Source organism: Colias eurytheme, chromosome 6 (assembly GCF_061535395.1).
Source record: "Colias eurytheme isolate Ceu_HAF_F1 chromosome 6, ilColEury1 Martin Lab GWU primary, whole genome shotgun sequence".
In the NCBI taxonomy this organism is placed as follows: Eukaryota; Metazoa; Arthropoda; class Insecta; order Lepidoptera; family Pieridae; genus Colias; species Colias eurytheme.
In genome coordinates this window covers 512,205-533,735 of record NC_142985.1, presented here as the reverse complement: position 1 = coordinate 533,735, position 21,531 = coordinate 512,205, and the positions used below count along the sequence as shown (strand labels likewise).

At 36.3% G+C, this 21,531-nt stretch overlaps 3 protein-coding genes across 3 annotated transcripts in view; 2 read left to right on the top strand and 1 right to left on the bottom strand.

The window, feature by feature from the left end:
• Positions 1–1,171, bottom strand: part of hpo (serine/threonine-protein kinase hippo) — a 42,549-nt gene extending 41,378 nt beyond the window's left edge. The window contains exon 1 of the mRNA XM_090102368.1: positions 965–1,171. Coding sequence (XP_089958494.1) covers positions 965–990 — 26 coding nt within the window. The 5' untranslated portion in view covers positions 991–1,171. The remainder of the gene's footprint in view (positions 1–964) is intronic.
• A 421-nt stretch (positions 1,172–1,592) lies between these two features.
• On the top strand, positions 1,593–4,366 carry Bug22 (cilia- and flagella-associated protein 20). The gene is made up of 2 exons (XM_090102364.1): positions 1,593–2,026; positions 3,905–4,366. The coding sequence occupies exons 1-2, from the start codon at positions 1,751–1,753 to the stop codon at positions 4,220–4,222; spliced, it is 594 nt and encodes a 197-aa protein (XP_089958490.1). The 5' UTR covers positions 1,593–1,750; the 3' UTR covers positions 4,223–4,366.
• Positions 4,367–9,236: 4,870 nt separating this feature from the next.
• Positions 9,237–21,298, top strand: LOC149907374 (BOS complex subunit NOMO1). Its single transcript, XM_090102365.1, has 18 exons — positions 9,237–9,394; positions 9,481–9,867; positions 10,191–10,350; positions 10,609–10,857; positions 11,045–11,213; positions 11,501–11,668; positions 12,323–12,404; positions 12,609–12,796; positions 13,264–13,451; positions 14,171–14,329; positions 15,377–15,577; positions 16,934–17,111; positions 17,894–18,096; positions 18,629–18,828; positions 18,936–19,076; positions 19,648–19,753; positions 20,053–20,409; positions 21,100–21,298. The coding sequence occupies exons 1-18, from the start codon at positions 9,246–9,248 to the stop codon at positions 21,253–21,255; spliced, it is 3,441 nt and encodes a 1,146-aa protein (XP_089958491.1). The 5' UTR covers positions 9,237–9,245; the 3' UTR covers positions 21,256–21,298.
• Positions 21,299–21,531: the final 233 nt, after the last annotated feature.

Genomic DNA, 21,531 nt, shown 5'->3' with positions numbered 1-21,531 from the left:
AAATAATAATGAACTAATTAATAGCTATAATTAGTCGCTACTTATCAATGGTTTGATATATTGCAGTAGTATGATTGCAGTGCAGACTATTACTTATTATAAATGTGAAAATAATTCTGTCTGTATGTCTGTTACATCTTCATGCTTAAACTACTGAACTTTTATTAATACAAATTGATACAAAGGAAGGAAGGCCTAGGAAAAGATTTAAGGTGTTATTGCAAAATAATCCTTTAAAGGGTGGAAATAAGTGATGGAAAATTGCAAGAATTACATGCAGGCAAACTCTTTGTTTATTTTATATATATAACTAGCTGTTTCATGCGGCATTGCCTACATTTTTAAAGATGAGTAGCTACTAATCTTAAATTGTTGCCATTTATGATTCTCTATTGTGGTGTCAAATAATTAATCTACCACATTGAAGCAAACTTTGTCTCTCCAATCCTTCACACTTTTTTTTATTTGTGATGTATTTACAAAGGAAAGGAGAATATTTTTACATAAGTAACAATTAATAATTTAAATCTAACTATTATACTTTGAAATGCTTAGATTCAGCAAACATATTAATAAATTAGGAAAATAAGTATATTATATTATGTTACATAAAAACCACTATCCATATCTAAATATGAATCAAACTTGTTTTAATCAAGTCCCTTATGTCTATGATTTAATAAAAATTCATTGACAATATGCAAAATGTCATTTTGTTAAATTTGTATTTTTTTAAGTGCTTTGCGTTTTATACATTATTTTTTATTTACATATTTGCTATACTATTTTATTATATTTTATTATAAAGGAATGTTTCCTATTTATTACAGACGTATCTGTTATTGAAGTCGGTCACCATTGCGACAATTAAAGCAAGTTATAATAATAATCCAATTACGCTAACAAGGTAAATATTTTTTGAAATTTATTTGAATTGTATATTATTGAAAGGTGCACCACTTACCTCTTAGATGATGAGTTTTCAGTCATTTTCAATGTATAAAAGCACTAACAGTCAACAAAAATATGTAAACAAAAGAACATTATATTTATTGCACAAATTATAAAAGGATATTAGTCCATGTTGTACGAGTTAAAGTTCAAATATTTCAGTAAATAATTTTTTCGGATAAAAGTACGACACAATGCATCGCATGATTTTCATATATCTGTCAATGTCAGGTGCACCGTCAAAATTACACCTAAAATACAGACTAAATATAATTTACCATAGACAGTAACCCTTCCATTTCACGTACATTTCTTTCATGATTTTCTCATAATTTACGTAAAAATTAACGACCAAAAAATACGAATTATTTTTATTGTTATGTACGATCATTTAACTTTTTGATATACCCAAAGTAAATCTTAATAAAATCCTTAAAGAAATGTTCCCAAGTCTCTTCTAATAATGTTCTCCTGATCTATATTAGAATGGGAAATACGTATTTAATGGAAGCATATTTTAAATAAATTAACTGAATAAAAAAAACAAATAATTCTGCACTTTGCTGTTAAGACCTTCTAAAATATATGCCTATAACGGATCTTCATTCTTGCGTTGCTATGGCAATGTTGCAATGATAACAAACTCATGGCCAATGGCTGAGTTTCAAAATTCCTGTGTTTATTGTCACATTGTCATTTTTTAATGAAACCGCTAAAGGCTAGAGATTATTGATTAAACAACTGTAGTTATATTTTAATAAATGAATGGCTAGGCTGTTGTAAACGCTGTGCACTCGAAATGTTTAAGAATACTTTTCAGTCTGGGTTTCTATCAATTCTTTACAGTATCGGCAGTAAGCCTCTGCAAATTTGGGACAAAAAAGTTCGAAATGGGCACATAAAAAGGATTACTGACAATGATATACAGAGCTTAGTACTAGAAATAGTTGGCACCAATGTTTCAACCACGTACATAACCTGTCCAGCAGATCCGAAGAAAACTCTTGGAATCAAACTTCCTTTTTTGGTTATGATTATAAAAAATCTGAAAAAGTACTTCACTTTCGAAGTTCAGGTAAGTTTTTGTGGTATTTCTTTAGAAATTTGCGGCACGAATTAAGGGGGGGGAGGGGAGGGAAAGGGAGGGGGGAGGTAAGGGGAGACCCCCTATAAAGTGGGGGGGTGAGGAAACCCCCCTTCTATTTTTTTTTTAAATTTTTTTGAGATTATATTTATACTAGCTTACCGCCCGCGGCTTCGCCCGCTTTGACTTAAACCTAATAAATTATATACTAAAACCTTCCTCTTGAATCACTCTATCTATTAAAAAAAAACCGCATCAAATCCGTTGCGTAGTTTGAAAGATTTAAGCATACAAAGGGACATAGGGATAGAGAAAGTGACTTTGTTTTATACTATGTAGTGATGTAGGTAGAAATATAACGAAGATTATGGGCTTTCTTGACTGCTCCGGCGCTGCAGAACGTGGCGCTTGCCCCCGTGTACCTCGTTGCAGGCAGGAGTCTTCACTCGCCTTCGTAGCTTCGGCTTTTTGGTCGCCTTTGGCGACCAGCCTCAGCCACTCCGGCTCGCTTGACTCTGCCTGCTCCTCAGCACACGCGGGCGCCACGCTCCTCCGCGCCTCCGACTTTTTAAATACACTCTAGTGTATGACAGACAAGTACCACGTGGAATCGGGGTGGACAGATTCGGTTCTGTGATTAACAATTTGTGTGCAATATACTTACATACAATAAAAACATTTTTTTTAATAATTATTTTTCAAATCTTGTATACATGTTTGATACAATTTACAATGGCAATGAATGGATCCATTTTATTTTTTTCCACCCATCGTCTCCACATACTCTATAATATTATCACCGAAGTTTGCTGGGTGGTTATAGTTATCTTTTTTAAAAAATCTTTTTACAACATGCCACTGGGACTCAAATGGGTCAGAGGCAACAAATGGGTTGTCTGGGTCTGAGTGATTAACTTTTTTATGAACATACCCATATTGCCCCAAACAATCATATGCTCGCCAATAACCCGTATGAATTGTTGTCCCCTCAGCAACATGCTTTTGAATGAACTATGGTTTTTAATATGTACATTAAGACATTTGTTATCTCTTTCAAACACAATTCTTGTAGTTTTGTCAATGTTATGGCTGGTTCACACTTTGATTAGTGTGAGTGCAGGTGATTAGTGCGAGTGCAGGTGTGTAGTGCGAGTAGTGTCCAATTCAACTGCGAGTGCAGGTGATTAGTGGGAGTGCAGGTCAATGGTGAAATTCGCGACGCTACACACTACGCTAAACACTAAACACTCCTGTCCAGACGTGTTTAGGCAGGCAACCTGCGAGTGAGGGGGAAGGGAGGGCGCGCGGGACGTGGCTACTCGCAGTCCACTCGCAAAAAAATAGAACACGCTTCTATTCACTTTACTACACAGCCTACTAAACACTTGCACTAAACAGTCGCTGTCCACACGTAGTCACACTAATCACCTGCACTCGCACTAATCAAAGTGTGAACCAGCCATAACTCAAACAATTTTGAACATAATCTCAAAAATTAAAAAAAAGATTTCTCTGTAATTACACGTTTCCGCACGAAAAGTCGCTAATGTATGTTTCGGGGCATCATTATCGATCGATAAAAATTAAAATCGCGCCGAAATTCGTGCCGCACGTTTCTAAAGTCAACCCGTTTTGGTATCAATGTGATAGAGAGAGGATTTTATAAGTATCTTTCTGCATAATCTTGAATAGAAAAATTTTCATATAAAATTATTTCATTTGTACTTAATTTAGTTGGTAATATCATAAGTTGCTGTTTTCTCTTACAATCGCAACTTGTACGATAATTTAATTAAATCCAATATTTAACAGATGTGATTTTTTGGTCTGAGGTGTGTTCAATATAAAGGTATGATTATTATTTCTCAGGTTCTAGATGACAAGAATGTAAGAAGAAGGTTTCGGGCTAGCAATTATCAATCTACAACAAGAGTGAAACCATTTATCTGTACAATGCCTATGAGATTGGACGAAGGCTGGAATCAGATACAATTTAATTTAGCTGACTTCACAAGACGAGCCTACGGAACAAATTATGTAGAAACCCTTAGAGTACAAATACATGCCAATTGTAGGATTCGAAGAGTCTACTTCTCAGATCGATTATATTCTGAAGATGAATTGCCTGCGGAGTTCAAGCTATTCCTTCCGATACAGAATAAAGCTAAAACGGCTGTTGCTACTTAAAAAATTACAGCACTGTTGTTGCCTCAGTAAATATATTATATAAGTCAATTTATTTTATTATTTATATGTACACAGTTCTTGTGAATTTACCTCAGTTTGATACAAACACTATTGATTGTGTTTATTTACACAAAATAAAATTGCACCTGAACCATGTAGTTTTTATACTCCTGATTATATTTAAATGGTTAATATATTGATCAAAATATCCTAAATCATGATAATTTCGCATACTGTTCCATTAGGATATATTATTTTTATGGTTGTAATGAGAAAGAAATGTTGGTCATTGAAAGTAAGTGCAATAGAGAAGGTTATCACCCGCACAAACCTTTATTTGATATGCTGGTACTTGTACCAGAATATCAAATAAAGGTTTGTTTGTGGTACTTGTACCAGAATATCAAATAAAGGTTTGTGCGAGAGAGGTATAAAAAATTGACGGTCATGTAGCTTGCTACATGACCGTCAATTTTTTATATAAAATCATTCAGTAGTTTCGCTTGAAAGAGTACCTTACAAACATTCATTATTTCAAAATTGAAAGTTTCCCATTTATAATATACACTAGCTGCGCCCCGCGGTTTCACCCGCGTGGCTCCGCTCCTGTTGGTCTTATAGCGCGATGATAATATCATCGCGCTTTAGGCTATATATGTATATATAGCCTATAGCAGCCTCGATAATTGGGCTATTTTTTTCAAATCGGACCAGTAGTTCCTGAGATTAGCGCGTTCAAACAAACTCTTCAGCTTGATAATATTATTATAGAAAGTATAGATAGATGAGCTTATTATTACATAATACATAATTATAAAATAACCATTGAATCAGAAATTTAGAACGGAACGTGTTATCTATTTACGGTCAATGGTTATTTCATTCCAATCAATCTGCATAGCAAATTTTTTTCAAAACGACTGTGTAGATTTTGCGTGAAATTGCAACAATCACATTCATATCCAGTCGCTATTAAATATTGTAAACAATATATTTACTTTAATATTATAAAGTTCTATATTATAATGAAATAATAGGATAAGGATCGATTTCTTTATTAAATTTATAAGGGTACATATATTCCGTAGGTCATAGAATAGGTTGTAAACTGTTATAAAGGATGTCCTGATTGAAAAGAGTTTTCCAAGCTATTACCTACTTATCTAGTAGTTATTCAATAAATATATTTAAAACAATTAATCGCAAAAATATCAAACATTGTTGTTTATAAATATTTCCCCTAAAGTATTGTGAATGTAACAATATGTGAATGTAGCTTGAATATAAACAAAGAAATGATCGATATATCGATTAATCGATTGATCGATTGATTATATTGATCGATTGAATGATTAATTGAATGATTGATTGATTGATTGATTGATCGATTGATTGAATGATTGATTGATCGATTGATTGATCGATCGACTGATCGATTGATTGATCGATTGATTGATTGATCGATTGATAGATTGATGGATTGATCGAATAATCGATTGATTGAATGATCGATTGATCGATTGATAGATTGATTGATCGATTGATCGATTGATCGATCGACAGATCGATTGATCGATTGATAAATCGATTGATCGATCGACTGATCGATTGATCGATTGATAAATCGATTGATCGATTGATCGATCGATATGTCGATTGATCGATTGATCGATCGATATGTCGATTGATCGATATATCGATTGATCGATTGATCAATTATTGATTGATCGATTGATCGATTATTGATCGATTGATTGATTGAATGATTGATTGAATGATCGATTGATCGATCGATTGATCGATTGATCAATTATTGATTAATCGATTATTGATAGATCGATTATTGATTGATTGAACGATTGATCGATCGATACATCGATTGATCGATTGATCGATTGATTGATTGATTGATTGAATGATCGATTGGTCGATTGATTGATCGATTAATCGATTGATTGATCGATTATTGATTGATTGATTGATTGATCGATCGATCGATACATCGATTGATCGATTGATCGATTGATCAATTATTGATTGATCGATTGATTCATTGAATGATTGATTGAATGATCGATTGATCGATTGATCAATTATTGATTGATCGATTATTGATTGATTGATTGATCGATCGATCGATCGATTGATCGCTTGATCGATTGGTCGATTGATTGAATGATCGATTGATTGATTGAATGATCGATTGATCGTATTGATTGATTGATTTGATTGATCGATCGATATATCGATTGATCGATTGATCGATAGATCAATTATTGATTGATCGATTATTGATAGATCGATTATTGATTGATTGATCGATCGATCGATCGATGCATCGATTGATCGATTGATTGATTGATTGATTGAATGATCGATTGATCGATTGATTGATTGATTGATTGAATGATCGATTGATCGATTGATTGATCGATTGATCGATTGATTGATCGATCGATTATTGATTGATTGATTGATCGATCGATACATCGATTGATCGATTGATCAATTATTGATTGATTGATTGATCGATTGATCGATCGATACATCGATTGATTGATTGATTGATTGAATCATCGATTGATCGATTGATTGATTGATCGATCGATATATCGATTGATTAATTATTGATTGATAAATTATTGATTGAACGATTATTGATTGATTAATTTGATTGATCGATTGATATATCGTTTGATCGATTGATTAATTGATTGATTGAATGATCGATTGATATATCGATTGATAAATTATTGATTGAACGATTATTGATTGATTGATTTGATTGATCGATCGATATATCGATTGATCCATTGATCAATTATTGATTGATCGATTGATCAATTATTGATTGATCGATTATTGATAGATCGATTATTGATTGATTGATAGATTGATCGATAGATACATCGATTGATCGATTGATTGATTGATTGATTGAATCATCGATTGATCGATTGATTGATTGATTGAACGATCGATCGATTGATTGATTGATCGATCGATTATTGATTGATTGATTTGATTGATCGATCGATATATCGATTGATCGATTGATCGATTATTGATTGATCGATTATTGATAGATCCATTATTGATTGATTGATCGATTGATCGATCTATACATCGATTGATCGATTGATCAATCGAAATATCGATTGATCAATTATTGATTGATCGATTATTGATTGATCGATTATTGATGGATTGATTGATTGATTTAATGATTGATCGATTGATTGATTGTTTGATCGATCGATCGATTGATCGATTGATCGATCGATATTTAGTTTACAGAGGCTGAGGTCTTCAAATTAAATACCGGATATGCTGAACTACTTTATTACATTTATAAATTTATTCTTTATTACACTTAGGTGACTTAGGTAGGCGAGTGGCAGGCGACTGGCTCTCGCAGGAGTGTCGCCATTCGCCGCGCCACAAAGCGCTGAATTTACGATATTCGATTACTGCGAATAATAACACACACTACATACACCCCCTTCTAAAAAAAATGATTTACATAATTGACAAAAATTAGCAAACATTAACATTTGGGAGTCACAGTCAACTCACGGCTTCGCAAATGCAATGCTGATACTAAATACGCTACAGAAAAACTGTGAACGTTGTACATATATACCGGTTGGCTTGGTTGGTAGTGGCCCTGCCTTCCAAGCCAGAGGTCGTGGGTTCGATTCCCACTCGGGGCAAATATTTGTGTGATGAACATAGATGTTTGCTCTGTGTCTGGGTGTTAATTATCTATATAAGTATTTATTTAAAATTATATATGTATGTTTATCAGCCATCTGGTTTCCATAACACAAGCGAAAGCGTAGTATGGAATCAGACCGTGCCGTGTGTGAAAATTGTCCTGAAATATTTATTTATTTATTTATTTATTTTATATATAAAAACAGCGGCCCGTTCCGGCTTCGCACGGGTATAAAATAATATATAGCCGGGCGGCCGGCAAATGCTACGTCCCGCAATTTTTAAATCTGTAGGTAATATCTTCGAAAATATTCACTTAAATCATACGGGGTAAAGGGCCATATAGATCTATATTAAATGAACAATGTATTCAAGGTATTTAATCGGTTAAGGATTAATGCTGTATTGGTTAAAACGCTTCAAAAATTAGCCATTATTTGTCGTAAAAAGTAAATGACAAAAAAAAGTTATTGTGGGTTATCCATAAGAGATAGACATATACTATCGCGGACTTTTCTGTAGACCTTTTCAATGTGTACAATACTTAGTACAATATTTTGTTAGAACTCGTAGGGTTCAGCCTGCGTTTGCAATGTAAGCGGAAAAAATGTAACTATTTACAACATCACATTAGAAACCTCAAAAATAACAGTACTTCTCCACTATTTAATGTATGTTATTATACATATAAACCTTTCTCTTGAATCACTCTATCTATTAAAAAAAACCGCATCAAAATCCGTTGCGTAGTTTCAAAGATTTAAGCGTACAAAGGGACATGGGGACAGAGAAAGCGACTTTGTTTTATACTATGTAGTGATAGTTTGAAAATAGGACAGTAGGATATAATGAGACATAATTGTTAATAATAATATGTTTTGAGACATAATTGTTAATAATAATATGTTTTATGAGTGTACATACCACAGGAGTGTACAAATAAAACAGAGGAACCTGTGAGAGGAACCTTTTTATCAGGCAATTTCTGATAAACATGTGAACATGCCCTAAGGATTTTTTTTTAAATTTAGTTTGCTTTATGAGAGCATAAACTAATTCAAGACAGATATTGCTATAATTTTGTATTAGTAGATTGGATGATTATTATTATCACAATTATTATACACAGTTTTAATTTAAAATTAATATATAAATTTTCTATATTAATTAGACGCTCTGTGCAAATCCGCCATTGCATTTGATAACGTCAACTGTCAATTGTCATAGAGCTAATCACTATCTGTCAAATCATTATTGATATCAGCACTTACTGTCACGTCAGGGCGTAGAGCGTCAGGGCAATAAAATGGGTGGCCCAATTTTGATGCGGCTTCATTATTTTATATTACATTTTATTTTAAGTATATCGCAAGGCCAAGCGAATGATATTTTAGGTTGCGGGGGATTTGTTAAAAGTCATGTCAGCCTTGATGTCTCAAATATTGAAATAGGATTGTAAGTTAACCTCAACATTAATTTTAATCAAATTAAAGTGTTCATTGCTATTTCACTTATCTTATTTATGATTCCTTATGTTAAAGATATACCAAAGAAGGCAGTTTGGTTGAAAAAACGGAATGCGCACCTACAAATGGGTATTACTTTTTACCATTATATGAAAAGGGAGACTACATATTAAAGGTGCATCCGCCAGCTGGCTGGAGCTTCGAGCCGTCACAGGTTGTGCTCTCTGTGGATGGAGAGACTGACCTGTGCTCTAGAGGTCAAGATATCAACTTTTCTTTCAATGGTTTTGGCATAACTGGTAAAGTTATAACAGCAGGACAAGAAGAGGGACCCAGTGGCATTTCTGTGCAATTGGTGAATGATAAAGGAGATGTCAGGAATACAGTCACTACAGCAGGTGGTGATTTCAACTTTACTCCTGTGATACCTGGAAAATATGTGTTAAAAGCATCACATGGCAGGTAATTCACTATATTATAATTAAATTAAAAGCTGATTAGTTAATATCCATCTATATTTTTCCTAATGCACTTAAATTTATGTTTAGCTGAGATTCTAATAAGAAGGATAAAGTACCGACTGGGAGGTCTATATGATTTAATATACATGAAGGAATACAGTTCATTCAATTCTAAATTTAAAGCACAAATTGCATTAAAAAATTAATTAACAGTAGATTTTTACACAATATGAGTTTGTCTATTTATATTATTGTAATGGATTGATAAGATTTTCTAATTAGATTTATGGATTGAATTATTTAAGTATTTACTTCACGTTTTAGATGGAAGCTAGAGCCATCACAGGCTACAGTGCAAGTAAAGGAAGGTAACACTGTGTTGCCATTGGGAGTGCTTGCAGTGAAGGGATATGATGTGTCAGGATCAATCACGTCATTTGGCAGTCCCATTAGTGGTGTTTATGTGTTGTTGTATTCAAAAGAGGTAATTAAATAGAACTTCAATACTAATAACCTATACTAATATTATAAAGCTGAAGAGTTTGATTGAACGCACTAATCTCAGGAACTATAGGCTATATATCATCACGCTAAGACCAACAGGAGCGAAGCAACGTGGGTAAAACCGCGGGGTACAGCTAGTAATTTATATTGCTATAAATTAACTCACTTAGTAGTCAGTAAATTCTAAACACAAAATTTTATATTTTACTTTCTGCAATAAAAAATATATACATTTCAGGAAAATCCCAAATTCCGTGTGGAAGGATGTAAAACGGCTCTCTTACAAGGTGTTCCCGATTCGCCCATCTGCCACTCGGTCACTGATGAATCAGGGGAGTTCAGCTTTGGCCTTGTACCAGCGGGAGAGTACAAATTGGTTGCATTGAACAAGTCCCCTGGACAAGCGACAGTCACCTTTAATATTAAACCGGAGAATGTAGCGTTCACTGTACACCATGACAGCCAGTATATTAAGAACGCATTTGAGGTATGTCAATGTTATTAAATTGTTTATTGTTAATAAATTATTTAATAATGTTTAATAATTGTATGTTATATTGATATATTCAATAGTTTCAACTACTTATTATAACACTTATATAGGAATATAGTGCTAAGTTTTTATTAATACATTTTTTTTAATTGTTCATCATTTTAGGTTTCTGTGATTCCAGGTAACAGGTTTCAACATAGTTGGAACGGCATATGCATCAAAGGACGGTAAGCCAGTGTCTGGGGCGCGAGTGTTACTGGGGGGAGAGGCGGTGGCCACAAGTGACGCGACCGGCAAGTTCTCGCTGTCTGGCCTTAAGCCCGGCAATTACATCCTCGGTTTGCAACACGGTAAGTTTATATATTTTGATTTGTGGTTGTGATAATAAAAGATTGTCTTTTACATAATATGTATTTTTAAGCTATTGCATAGCTTCTATCGCGGGCCTTGAGCGCGGGGACCGAATCTAGAAAAAAACCTCACGCTCCCCACTCCGACGGGCACGGAGGTGTGGCTTGAAGGCATAGCATGCAATAGCTTTACCGCGGCAGTCCCCCAGTGCCACACGTCTTTTTAAAAACAAGAGTATATTAAGTTTTTTGTAGAGATGTGTGTATATTTTTAGTAAATTTTTCAGAGCATTGCGAGTGGGATGACAGTACGGTGCGCGTGAGCACGCAGGGCGCGCACGCGGTGACGCCGGTGGCGGCGCGCTGGCGCGTGTGCGGGCGCGTGTCGCCGCCGCGCCGCCTCGCGCTCGCGCCCGCACACGGGGCCGTGCTGCACGTGGCCGCGGGGCACGACGGTGAGACCACAGATAATAGTAGCTTAACGCTACAGAACGGACACTCCGCCTCCCGCCAAAATTAAACACTTACCTCACCCCGCCCCCCCCTATAGGTGGCCCGCATTTTTCTGCAAGGACGATACGCAACGAAGATTGACAACATCAATCAAATTGACTTAAAGTAATTTTTTATTTTGGATTTGTGATTATCGTTTTTCGTAGAAAGTGGTTAGATATTGTGCTGTTTACGGATGTATTTCATCAGAAAAAAGCGAATTTTTTTTTACGCTAGTCAAAAATGTGCCAACCATAAAGCGTTAACACACACATTTGCAGTCTCTACAGTGTGACTGTCAAAACGATAATTTTGTATGGATCGTCCGAGGTGTGGCACGACACTACACTGCGCGTGAGCACGGTGACTCTTGTTACCTCTTGTTGTAGCAATAGAAATACGTCATGTCTGAAAATTTTAACTATCACAGTTCACAACATCCAGCTTGGTATCAAAGGCACGGGCAGACAGACGGACAATTTAATAATATGTTCCGTTATACGTTTTAGGTACGAACAAAAAAAATGACTATAAAATATTTTAATTAATTATTACCCCTTATGAAATAAAAGGATTTTGGGATTTGTTTTATAATTAAAATAACCTGTTTTTTTCAGGTGAATGGTGTACATACCTTGCACCGGGAACATACACTGCGAAAGTAGAAGTCACGGAACAAGAGCATAGAGATGGGCTACAGTGAGTATTAACTTTATTTAATTCTATCATATCACAAGCGATTCTCGATCTGTATGGCATAGATCGTATTTTGAAAAAAAAAATCAAATTTTGCGCAGTTTGATTCCTATTTACGTTTTTTTCTTCTTATGTATTCCCACTTTATTACATACACATTGAATATGAAATTTAAATCCAATTCTGTAATCCTCACCTTCATCTCAGATTCTACCCGGAGTGGCAGCAAATAGTTGTTGCGTCCAGCCCAGTGTCGGGCATATCGTTCTCTCAACTCCGCGCTACTGTGGTGGGGCGAGTAGTGTGCGCAGAGTGCAAGGGCACTACCGTCACACTGCGCAACTTGGCCGCCGACGGGAGCTATGTCGGCGAGCCTATGTATACTGATGTTAAAGGTACAATAATCTGTAGTTAAAATATGCATATTTATAGCAAAAATAAATTTTATAACGTGTTAATTCAAGATGTTCATTTTTGAAAAAGAGGAATAGTAAAGGACCAAGATGTGACCCTTGAGGTACTCCAGACAAGATTTTGCACACAATATATAAATTTAATTTGAATTGGCATGTTATTTCTATATTTATTTCTTATTTATAAGTGCTATCGTAATAATGAGAAAAAAAAAATATACATTGTTGTGTGTATTATTTAATTTCATTTACGTATATTGAATCCAAGGCTTTATGGAAATCTGTCACCTGACGTTTTTGTCTATTCCTGCATCCTAACTCAACACCAATACAGATAAGCGAAACATGTGCACCTAATTATCGTAACATACATTTATCCTACGGTAGGATAAATGTATGGTGTTGTGACATTTATCCTACCAATTTACTCAATTAATACCAATCCTCAGACGACGGCAGCTACACGTTCGAGCAAGTGATGCCGGGCAGCGTGGAGGTGAGCGTGCGAAGCGAACGCGAGGCGTTCTGCTGGCGGGAAGCTACACATAACGTAGCGGTCGCCGCTGAAAGAGCCACTGTACCGGACTTTGTGGCCACTGGGCGCATGCTGAAGATCACGTCTACTCATGATATTGAGGTATGGAGTTTATTTCGATATTTCACATGTTATGGTAATTTGTGATTTTTTTTAATGCGACCCTTTGAAATTATTAACTCGTATATGTTATAGTGGTCCCTCGGACATGTTATGTTAATTTGTGATTTTTTTTAATGGGACCCTTTGAAATTATTAGCTCGTATATGTTATAGTGGTCCCTCGGACATGTTATGTTAATTTGTGATTTTTTTTTATTGGGACCCTTTGAAATTATTAGCTCGTATATGTTATAGTGGTCCCTTGGACATGTTATGTTAATTTGTGATTTTTTTTTAATGGGATACTTTGCAATTATTAGCTCGTAAATGTTAAAGTGGTCCCTCGAGCTGGAAAAAAATATAGAATTGACGTTATTGTTTCTATTTGACTTATTAAGTTGCATTAATGTTCAGTGTAGCTATTTCAATCCCAAATGTTTGTGTGAACTCATAATGTTCATTTTAACGAACAGCTTGCTAATAAACACACTCGCGATGTCCCTTACATTGTGGGTGCGTAAGCTAAGTTTATTACTTTCAGCAACTTTACAGAAATACGTCGAATCACGAGTTACCACTTCATCTTTTTCTTATCCCGGTAGGGATATGGCGCGTAACGGAAAAATGTCACGCGTAACGAAAAAATGTTACACTAAATTTTTTTCCAACCCCGATAAAGAAGTTTCACTTGAAAAAATAACAAAATGTATAACATCTTAGGTGGAGTACACGGGCCCGTCAGCGCAAGGCACGCTGCGGGTGCCAGCGGGCAGCAGCGTGCAGTGCGTGGGGCGCGGCGGGCGCTACGAGCTGCGGCCGCGCGCCTGCCACCGCGTGCTGCCCGACCGGGCCGCCCTGCACGTGGCCGGGGACATGCCGGTGGGTATACACTACGTGTACCGGCGGGCAGCAGCGTGCAGTGCGTGGGGCGCGGCGGGCGCTACGAGCTGCGGCCGCGCGCCTGCCACCGCGTGCTGCCCGACCGGGCCGCCCTGCACGTGGCCGGGGACATGCCGGTGGGTATACACTACGTGTACCGGCGGGCAGCAGCGTGCAGTGCGTGGGGCGCGGCGGGCGCTACGAGCTGCGGCCGCGCGCCTGCCACCGCGTGCTGCCCGACCGGGCCGCCCTGCACGTGGCCGGGGACATGCCGGTGGACAAAAAATAACACATATTACAACTGACAATCATAATAACATAACACAGAACAAATACAAATAAAATTGGTTGTCTGTAAAGTCGGTTTACTGACGATAGTTGAACGTGACAACGTCTTAAGGCCGATTGTGCTTTTTTGTCGCTCGTTCCGCGCTCTCGCTTGCACTTCAAGCCTTACGGAACGCCTCAGAGCGAGGTAACGCCGCATGAGTCATGTTTTTTCGTGCGTGCAGCCGGCTCTATCGAATTATAAGACGTTGTCACGTCAATATAAAAACACGAAACACAGATGACAATTTAATATTTTATTGTCTATGGGCCTTAAAGTAAAAGTACTTTAAATACTTGAGAAAAAAATAAAATATTTTTTTTTAAGAGAAAAAGAACTGTATTTAAAGAAATTTGAAAATTCACTTACCACGCTGAAATTTAATACAGACGCTGTTTCATTATTCGGCCTTAATAATAGAAAAACTGTCTTTTCCATATTTATAGGTGTGAATCATTGCTATTGACTACACAAAAAAGGGCTTACACATGAGTGTGTATCATTGCTATTTAGTGCCATATTTCTACGAAAAAGTTTCTTGACTTCTCAACTTTTTAGGTATACACATTTCATAGGACATGCTTTATTTTTCAATTTTCTTTACGAAGAATCAGCCAGTCTTCTATGTTTCAACAAGCCGATTTTTTCAACCGGTGATCAACACACTGTTTTACGCTCTCGCGTTAAGCACCAAACATTTACTTAACCTTATATTACAGTCGGTATCTTTCCGCGCGGTAGCACACTCAAGCACAATACGAGTGTGGAGTTCAGCGAGCGGGGAACTTTCCCTACTTATTGAGAAGGAAAAGCCGGGTGACGCAAGTGATGCGGTTCTTGATGAGCCAATGGTGATCCCGCTTACACCGGTAGCGGCTGATGGTGGTTATGTGTATGAACACACCCTGTATTTGGCTGAGGTATGGATGGCTTTATCATTATAAAGTAGATAAACCGTTATTTTACATTGCTTGTGCAATTTTGTTAATCGCAGTAGGTGATAGTGTCACTTTGGATAAGTAAGGCATCATAATGGTAGCGCGTCATGATACGAATGAATTATTCTATGAAATTTAAATTGTTATGGGACAGTATAATGCTGTTTTGTTATGACTGATAATATGTCGTTTTTAAATCAATGGTCCAAATAATGAACCCTGTGGTACACCAGAAGACATTTAGTACGAATAATATGTAGCACAAAGAAATATACTCGACTACTACTCTCTGTAATCTATCCGAAGTATAAAATGCTAAACAAAAGAGTAAAAAATCCGTGATACTATGGCGGCGTAACTTTTTATTAGCAATGTCGTATTCAACCTTGTCAAAGGCGTTGCTTAAATCTATGTAAATTTTGTGTATCCAAAAACATTCTTGTTTATTGCACGCCTCATAAGCGAAGCGTTGAGGTGGGTACTACTGTCACTTCGCGCAAAACATCTGATTTTTCAAACTTAAAATGTCTTTATGTATCATACATTGCACTTGTAAGATAATACATACACACACATATTAAGAAAAAACACTATTTTTAACGTTCATGATATTTTTGATGTCATTTTTGTTATTTAAACTAGTTAAAAAACAGTTTAAAAAAGTTCTGTCTTGGACGTCCGTGTGTCTGTATGTGCGGATCCTTTTTCTTGTTAACACGATAGCGACCGAAATACTTTACTAATCGAGTCTTTTTTTTTCTCTTACGCTTGAGTATGCTCAGGAATAGAACCCTTTCATTTTTCAGGGTCTGATTCGATGTGGTTTAATTGTTATTAAATAAACAAAAATAATAATTAATAAATATTTATTAAAAAAAAATTATGAGGCGTGCACTTTTGGATTTTCCAAATTATTTTGATATTTATTTTTTATAACATTCAAATGCATTGTAAATACATTCTTTTTCCATTATTGATTACATGGATCATCCTCTTATCTTACGAAGAAAACCACATTTTAAATGTTAAAAAATGTTATGACAATTCAAAAGTGCTTTTATAAGAAGTCATAAATTGAAAAAATGAATGTTTGAGTTTGAGTAAATACCTACTTTGTTAGCAAATAATAAATAAATAATTAAATATAATAATACGTATAAATTTATAAAGAATAGAAAAAATTCGATCACGAGGCGGGACTCGAACCCGCATCCTTTCGCGCCATTCCGGGGCGGATGCCTGACCAATTCAGCCACTCGTGCGTGACCCGCCAGAGCAATCGAATTTATTCTATTCTTTCAGTTTTATGTGTCTAAGGGACTATAATACGTATCCCAGGGCGAAGCGGTCCTTGTGACGCCGCAATCCAGCACGCTACTCGCGAAGCCCCGCACTACCCGCGTGCTGGGCCGCGGGCGGTGCGAAGCGGGCGCAGCATTCCGAGCCGCGCCTGGTACCACGATCGCAGGGCGTTTGCTGCCCCCCGTCGCGGGGGTCACTGTTACACTCGCTGCTGGTATGTTTAATAAACATACACATCAACAAAGTATAGGGATATTTGTTATTGCATCAAAAATCTCAAAAACTATGGAGAATTTGGTGATGTTTTAAATGGCAGAATTAAAGCCATAAATAAAAATATTTATAGCTCATTTTAAGGTCTTTAATCACTATAAAATATAAAACAAAATCGCTTTTTCTGTCCCTTTGTATGCTAAAATATTTAAAACTACGCAACGGATTTTGATGCTGTTTTTTTAATAGATAGAGTGATTCAAGAGGAAGGTTTTAGTATATAATTTATCAGGCTATATACAAAACGGGCGAAGCCGCGGGCCTTAAACTAGTAAAAAATAAAAGCATTTCATGATTTTTTTTTATTTTTCATTAAATAATGTTGATTTTTCTCACCAAGGTGGAAACTCGGATAATAAGGATCTTCATTTCTTGTCAGAAAACTGTAAATTTCGACTAAAATTAAGTACCTAAACTACTATTACCTATTTAAATTACTAAAAGGTTGTCATGCAAATATTATGTTACAAAAATATTTATATTAAAAAATAAATAAAATACAAAACTCAAATAAAAATACATTGCTTCTGTTATTTCTGATACTAAATCTAATTTTTCTACTTGAGCTACTTCATCTAAAGCTTTTGCTGAATCTATCGTGTCCGATATATTTTCTGATTCCTTCTGATTTTAATGAATTATATCGACTACATTTGATACATATCATAAAGACCTAAAATCATTATTTCTTTAAGTTATTAACTATAGTAAGTTTTGTAACAGGCGACTTCAAGCTGACCCAAGTAACAAAGGAAGACGGGTTATACAGCTTCGGTCCACTGGAAGCTGATAAACAGTACACGGTCAGCGCTGAGAAGGAGTCGTATGAATTCAGTGCTCCCGATGAACATGGCAATATTGTGGCCAATAAGCTCGCTGAGATTGAAGTTATTGTTGTTGATGATGCTGATGACTCGCCTTTGGAGGTATGATATTTTGTTACATATTAAAATTGGATTCATATAACGGTGCATTTACATCAAACGAACATAGAACTACAGATAGAGCAAGAGAATTCTTTATTTTCTCGATTATTGCTTGAAAAACGCGTTTTCAAAGGAAAACCCGCATAGTTCTTGTTTGATTCCCGGGATAACGAGTAGCTTATGTCTTATTCTGGGTTTTCAGCTACCTATATAGCAAATTTCATTTTAATCTACTATCACTTAAATTTAATGCGAAAGTTTGTAAGTACATGCGGATGGATGGATATCCATCCATACTTACAAACTTTCGTGTTTATAATATTAGTATAATGAATTTATGGGCAGTTGTGTATATGTGAATAAATTGTTGAATAGTTGTAAGCTAATTATGTCTATGAGATGTTATTGTTTATTTGTTTATTGCAAATATAAACCAATATATGTGTACAGGGTGCACTAATCTCCGTCTCCGGCCACGTGGTCACACGTGTGTGTATGTGTAGTGCACGTTATAGCGTATATATGTGTACAGGGCGCACTAATCTCCGTGTCTGGCGGTGTGTACCGTCGCACGGTGGCCAGCGGGGGCTCCGGCCGCGAGCGGTTCGGCGCTTTGCCCCCGGCGCAGTACTACGTGAAGGCCAACATGAAGGAGTACCGGTTCGCGCCGCCCAGCCACATCGTGGACGTGCTGCCGCCGCCGCACCACCAGCCACAGCCGCTCGTGTTCAGGTATGCTCTGCCGCGAGCGGTTCGGCGCCCTGCCGCCCGCGCAGTACCTAGTAAAATAGAAAATATTATTATAATATATTATAATTAACACGTATGTTTTTGTGCAGGGGGGTGCGTGTAGCGTGGTCAGTATCGGGTCGCGCAGTATCTCTGGGCGGAGCAGCAGCGGGCGCGCTGCCGCTGCGGGCACGACCACCCCCACCCACTCCCGCGGTGGATGCTACTGCTACCAGCACGGGACATTTTAGGTGAGAGTTATGATGAAAAAAGTTTATAAGCACATAATATTTTATTGAACACAATGTCTTTATGTCTTTATGGAATGCATGGAATGGTTAACGTAAAAAAATAAATCATTTTTACATAATTTTCTAAGCGTATTCCTTCACAATTCTTTTTCTAAGCTTCATTGACAATCAAATTATTTTAGCATGAATTTTACTAAATCTTCTCGTAAATAGCCTTACCCAAACTTCTTAAATAGATTAGAACTTACAAAATACAAAAGGTTACAACAAAAAGCTCTTTTTGACAGATATTTCAAGATGATTATTCCATCTGTCAATATATCTTTAACTTTTTTAATACTTTCTGTAATAACAATAAAAAATATCACAAGTGGCAATTTTAAAAATCACATGTCCCAATTATTTAAGAATCGTAATCCACCTCACTACTGGTAACAATCGTACAAATGCCATACCGCTAAAACTAGACTTCAATTTTATCCACAGATTAATAATTTATTTTGATTATATTATAGTATTCATAAACGAACGTAAAAACTAAAACTTCTCTATAAATTATTACTTACACCAGGATTCGTGGTCTCCTCCCATCAATCCAATACACTTTGGAGCTAAAGGAAAGTTCCGCTCCCGAGCTCGCTGGCATAAAACTTGTGAAAGGACCCGGACCTATTGAAGTATGTATAATATGTATATTCGTTTCCTTTAGATAATAATTCCAACTAATGTGATAAATTTAAAAATATATTTGTTGCAATTTCATCTTTGAACTGGTGAAACAATATTGATAAAATTAGAAAAAAATATAGAATAATCTGTCCACCTTCGCAATTTACAATGGTATTGAGAATTTCATTTAATAAAAGAAAATTCTATATATTATGCTGAGATAAACCTTCGTAATTATATTATATAAACGATGATATGTAGCAATAAAAACGATGGTACGAATATTCATTTATTTATTCCTTTTCAGGTGAAAGGCAAAGACATAGAAGACGTGCAGCTAATAGTGATCCAACCGACACAAATCACTGACGTCACAGTGCTCGTACACGCGGACATTGATCACTATCGTACACTAAAACTGACACTTGCTCAAGAAACCACTAAACAACCAGTGTACAGCACTAAGCTGGACCCCAGTGGGTTCAGCCAGGGCTCGAACCCGGGACTTATGTACGCACTGCCAAGATTAGCAGCGGATAATAAAACCTATGTGATTCAGATAGAAAGTTCACTGTCAAAGTTGACACATTCGTATGAAGAGCCGGCGGTGTATTTCAACTCGGATGGCGATGTGAAACACTTTGATATCAGCTTTGTGGCTAAGGTGAGCTTTTTAAAAATGATACTTATATATATAGTGTCGTTTTTGTGTGTGTTTATTAGTGGAATGGTTTTTTGAAGTGACATTTTTTCGTTACGCGTGACATTTTTCCGTTACGCGCCATCTTTTTCTTATCCCTACCACGCGTGTTTCGACGTATTTCTGTAAAGTTGCATATATGTAGTAAATTATTTTTTGAAAAATAAGGTCATAAAGAAGTTTCACTTCTTACGTGTGTACACTAGTACACGCACACATTTTTTTATATGTAAGTAGGCAAACGAGCATGTGGATCGCCTGATGGTAAGCAATTCCACAGCCCACAGACCTGTCCGAAGATGTGTTGCCGACTTTTTAAGGAGGTAGAAAAAGTGTGTGTAGTGGAATGATTTGTAATAGATAGTTAGGTTTAAGTTAACTTGTAAATGTCGTAAATTAATCAATTTCGTACCGATTTGTATGTATTTAAGAAAGCCTAAAAATTATAGTGTAGCCAACTATAATGTATGTTTACAATAAGCCTCGAAATTATAAATCTTTTTAATTAACCTTTGAAAGTACAAAAGATAGCTATGAAATTGTGTTTGAAAATCAGTCGTGGTTGACACAAATGTTATAACCAATAAATGTTAATAATTTAAGCACTACAAGTTCCAAACTCGCATTTTATTCATTATTTAATATTATTCACAGGTAAAATCATCAGAACAAGAACTACGGGCCAGTTCTTTCATAATGCTACCCCTTCTAGGTGCACTAGCATTGGCCTACATGCATCGTGACAAAATACTCGCCCGTATCAAAGCGGACTATAGCGCTAAAAGGTTGCCTAGGAAGAAGACGCAGTAGGGGGTTGGAAAGGGGGATATATAAAAGGAGGGGGTGGGGGGTGAATTAAGGGGAGACTGAGGAGAATGGTTGCGTATACTGTGTGTAGGATAAGTGTCAGAGGGGAGACATGGTAAAGAGGGGATAAAATGTTGTTCGTATATGTGGAGCTCCCAGTGCGATTCTTTTTAAAGGAGGGAAATGAGTAGATCCCAGGGAGGAGACCGAGTTACTAGATAAAACAGGTGGGAAAAAATATATTATTCTTGTTTGTACAACTGATTCTTGTAAAATGAG